At 40.6% G+C, this 4,537-nt stretch overlaps 1 protein-coding gene across 1 annotated transcript in view; it reads right to left on the bottom strand.

Annotated features, from left to right (window-relative positions):
* Nucleotides 1-1,313: 1,313 nt before the first annotated feature.
* Nucleotides 1,314-4,537, bottom strand: part of LOC118748468 (homeobox protein vnd) — a 40,984-nt gene continuing 37,760 nt past the window's right edge. The window contains exon 3 of the mRNA XM_036482926.1: nucleotides 1,314-2,258. Coding sequence (XP_036338819.1) covers nucleotides 1,351-2,258 — 908 coding nt within the window. The 3' untranslated portion in view covers nucleotides 1,314-1,350. The remainder of the gene's footprint in view (nucleotides 2,259-4,537) is intronic.

The following is a 4,537-nucleotide window of genomic DNA, read 5'->3' as shown; positions in this document are numbered from 1 at the left end:
GATGGAAAAACTCTACCGATTATTATTTTTTGAATGAAGAGTGATGCACCCTAATGCTACTTTTCTTTTAAGAATTCTGCGAAATTAATAAGACACTACATTTTTTGCTGCCCCACGCGTCGTGTTTTTACAAAATTTAAAATAAATTTAAAAAAAATTTAGTAGTTATATTTGGTTTTATTTTGTAATTTTGTTTTACACAAAAGGTCTATAATAAAAATATTTCTTTATAACAAAGTTGTAGATAGTCGTATTTTTATAAATTTTTTTCAATGCGTTTGCAGATCTGTTTAGTTGTTCTCTGAAAAGTAGCAACGAATAAAATTATTGAAACTTTTAAATAAAAAAAAAAACAACGGAATATTGAAAATTTTCTTTTCGCAATCGATTTTTCTCTTTAACTTCAAGAAATAAATTTAAAGTTTAAAATTTTTTAGTTTATTAAAAAATTGTTTCGAAATTTTGTAGGAAATTACAACAAAGGTTTTTTGGGTTTTCATTATTTATTGGTTTATTGGAAAATTTTTAAATTGTTGATTTTTCTTACAAGTTACATACAGTTTTAACGGGTTTTTATTTAATTTGTATTTATTTAAATTTCTTTACTTAAATTTAAGTTTTAAACTAAGTTTAAGGTATACTTTCTGCTTAAAATTATTTTTCATGTTTGGAGTGGCTTGTATTGCATAGTAAATAAGAAAAGTACTATTTTACAAGAATTTCTATAGAAAATCTGGAATTCTATGTAATATTTACAAAAAAGAGTTGAAAGCTTCAGAAAAGTGAATAAATTGAAAAGGAGCTAATTGTTGAAGATTTTTGTGCTTTGATGAGAAAATATTTACAAATTTCTGATAATTTAATTTTGCATAAAATTATTTACATTTTTTCGCTAAAAGTCAATTTTTTTTGTTTTTATTTACCTTTTTTTATTACATATTTACAATTTCGTGCTAAATGGCGCTTCCATATTTTTGTTTTTCAAATTTTCTTTTAAAAAATTTTGTTTGTTAAACTTTTTTACTACTAATTTTATTGCACCTAATTTTTACACACATTCTTTCAAATTTTAAATTTATCATTTTGCTTCATTTTTTCTGGCCTTTTGAAATTATTGTCCAATATTCGAGTAGCGCCGCCAAAAGCACCTGCCGTCTCAAAAAATTATTGAAAAAAAAAACTTCCCAATCCAAGTTCCGCTTATCACCCAACGTGCTTTTCCTCAATGCTGCTGTTGTCACACGCTTGCAATTGTCGCCGGCACCCAGCTCTCTCTTTCACTGATTCTCACACTGCGCTTGCTCCAGCACCACGCCTCCACAACATTCTATCCATCAGCCCTCAGCAATATTAGGGCCACCAGGGGCGCTGATGTGGATGCGCATGCGCTGCGTGTAAGCCCGCTGCCGCCGCTGCTGCCGCATGCTGATACGCCGCCGCGCCATTCGCGTGCAGCACCAAGTGATGCGCTGCTGCAGCGTTCTGCATCTGCTGCGTCATGCAATCCTGCGGCAGTTTTGTGCCATCCGCTAGGCATGGTTTTCCATTGCGCACCAACACCGGTACCGCAACGCGACGTGGCGAGGGCAGAGCGGCCGCGTGATGGGGATGCATGGCGGGGTGATGCTCGTAGACGCCCTTCTCATTTTGTGCGCGTTTCGTCTTGTAGCGGTGGTTCTGGAACCAGATTTTCACTTGCGTTGGTGTCAGGCGTATTAGACTGGCGAGGTGCTCACGCTCTGGCGCCGATAGGTAACGTTGCTGGCGGAAACGTCGTTCTAACTCGTAGGTTTGCGCCTTGGTGAAGAGTACGCGACGCTTGCGTTTCTTGTTCGGCATACCATCGGCGCCGTTGGTGGAGCCATTGCCGCCATTCTCCTCGTCATTCTCGTCGTCCATGATCTCCTCTTCGATGCCGTCCTCGATGAGGCTGTCATCGTGCGCATTGGAGGAGGAACCGCCGGCGCTTGTGTTGTCGGCACCGCCGCCGCCGCCACCAGCGCTGCCTGGCATGCTCTTGTTGTGCTGCTGCTGGAGGTGGGCGTGCAGCTGTTGGTGAGCTGCAGAGCCGGGGTGGGGTTGCATGTGCATCGAATTAGCATCGCCGACGGAAAGCGCATCGCTTTCGGCGGAACGACTGTAGGTCTTATAGTCGCCGGATAGCGCTGGCGAAGTCTGGCAATTGGAGCCGATGTAGGTGTAGGAAACCTCCGAGGTGTGTGGCGAGGTACTGTCAGGACTGGCTGGCTGTTGAATACCTGCGGAGAAAAGTAAAAGAGAAATTCGTTGATTAGTTTGTGTTGTCGGATGGGCGATTTAAGTGGGGCAGGAGATGTTCAGAGTCAAGGGTAGATTTGAAGAATGCACGCAGACTCCCTCAACTTAATCTATTAAATTTTTAAGGACATATTATGATTCGCATAGGCAAAGGTTTGTGGATTAGGTAACTACAATTAGAGGAATATTGATTAGGTTACATAGTAGGCTTTTTCAAATTCCTTGAATTTCGATACGCAGTTTCCTGTAGGGAATAAAAGGTTCCACAGAACAAGATTCGGGGTTGACTGCTATCTCTACGACAGAGGTGGTTAACATTTCGAATCAATGATTTTTGGCGCAGTCTCGATCCGCCATTGTCTCGTTCTGACCAATAAGGGACATGGACACTTCTGTAAGTACTTTTTCGGACGCCTAACGACCCTGATTAAGCGCGTTGTCTAACTTCTCAGTTTTATATAACAGCAGGAAGAGCCTTCGAGAGGGTTTCTAACTAATTTTTTCTGGGTTGCTTCTAGTTCGGTGTGTTGTTCGTTTTTTAATTTCTTCGAGCTCTTCACCATAATTGATGTAGCTTTCCAGCTCAGCTTTCTAGAGGACACACCAATTCAAGCTATCGCTTCGAGAAGTTTCCCATACGTTTTTTTTACTACTTGTACGTTTTTCCCCCAACTGAGTCAGGTCTTCTTCAACCGGCTAGGAAACTCACTGTCTACTTTTATGCTGAAATAAAGTACGCCGCCTTTTAAAAGGAACTTTTTCAAACCGGCTCCTAGTATTCCTAGTTTTCGCATTCCTCTTCAGTGCCTTTTGTTCCATTTCGCAGCGCTCTAATACCCTTGAGCTATTAAAAATCCAATTTGTCTTTATTTCCATTCAATTGTAGCATCTTTTTGTCATTGTTTTCCTATTGCAATACAATTCCCCTATTCTCCTATTTAGCAATAATCGTAAGCCTATACTCTCTCTTCTCTCTCTCATTCGCGCAGTCGCAGGGGTAAATCCTGGGCGTCAACCCTACCAAATACCTTAATTTATTAGCCTCTAAACTCCCAAACAAGGCACAATAGGAGGGCAAATAAACAGTGTTGCTGTCAATTTTCGTAATTTGGGCGGAAATAAATTGTCGTACATCAAAAATTTACAATCATTTCATTCCTTCTTCCCGCCTTTTGTGCATTTGTGTGTGCGTAGAGCGCGCAATCTCATAATGCTGCAACAAATACTAAACAATGTGAATGGCAAACCGGAAGGATGGCACATGGATTATATCACACCTTCATTTGAGGTTTTCACTTTTCACACACAAAACGCAATTGAGTCTGACAAAGGGCGGACAAGCGAGCGACGTTTAATTGTAGTCTGCAGCGATCGAACGGCGAGCGAGGGGAGCTCAAATGACGCAACATGAAAACGATCTACGGCAGGGAGTTGCCGGCGAAGAAGGCAATCACTATGAGCGAACGGCTATTTCATAGGCGATCTAAATACGAAGAGACTATGTCGCATTGAGCGATCGGTCGGTCGGTGCATCGTTTGGTCAGTCACGAGATAACTGACACTGTTTAGTCCGAGTCAGCGGAAGTGCTGGAAGTAGGAAGTTATTGAAAATTCAAGAAAAAAGATGTGTAGAGAAAAAATCGAAAAAAAAATCACAGCAACCATTGCTTTTAGGGTGAGCGACCAGGACTTGAGCAACATTTGTCCTAAATACCAAGTATGAGCGAGAGCGCATTTGTATGTGGCTTGTTCTGAGGTGTAATAGTAGTTGCATTTTGTGTGATTTTGTTGCTGTTTCTTTGTTTCTCCTTTTATGTGGTGGAAAATGATGAATGAACAGAATAGTCTATTACTGCAGCGTTAGCTCAGGTAGAGAGGAAGTAGGAAGACCTCGTTATTGTAAATGCGCTGAGATTGATAGGATTGTGAAAACTGCAGGCGGTTTGGGTATTTAATTGATGCTATTAGTTTATGAATAGAGCGCAAAGGAAAAAGGCAGCCATACTACATATACTTACGATGAGCATGGCTCTTTTTTATGGATGCTAGGAGACTAACTCAGACTCAGAGAGAGAGTTATTCCTTTTAAAGTTGGAAATTAAATGTGTTTTGTTTCTTAAATGCCTTCTCGGCTTCAGAAATGGCTATAAAGAGTACTACTGGCATACTCCTGTCCTGCTAGAGTGGGTTAGGATTGGATTATAGGATGGGATTGGATTGGAGTATTGGTTTGGAATATTGGATTGGAGTATTGGTTTGG

This window comes from Rhagoletis pomonella, unplaced genomic scaffold (assembly GCF_013731165.1).
Source record: "Rhagoletis pomonella isolate Grant_MI unplaced genomic scaffold, Rhpom_1.0 Rhpom_scaffold_00013, whole genome shotgun sequence".
NCBI lineage: Eukaryota > Metazoa > Arthropoda > Insecta > Diptera > Tephritidae > Rhagoletis > Rhagoletis pomonella.
The sequence above is the reverse complement of the archived record's forward strand: the minus strand, read 5'-3'. Positions and strand labels throughout refer to the sequence as shown.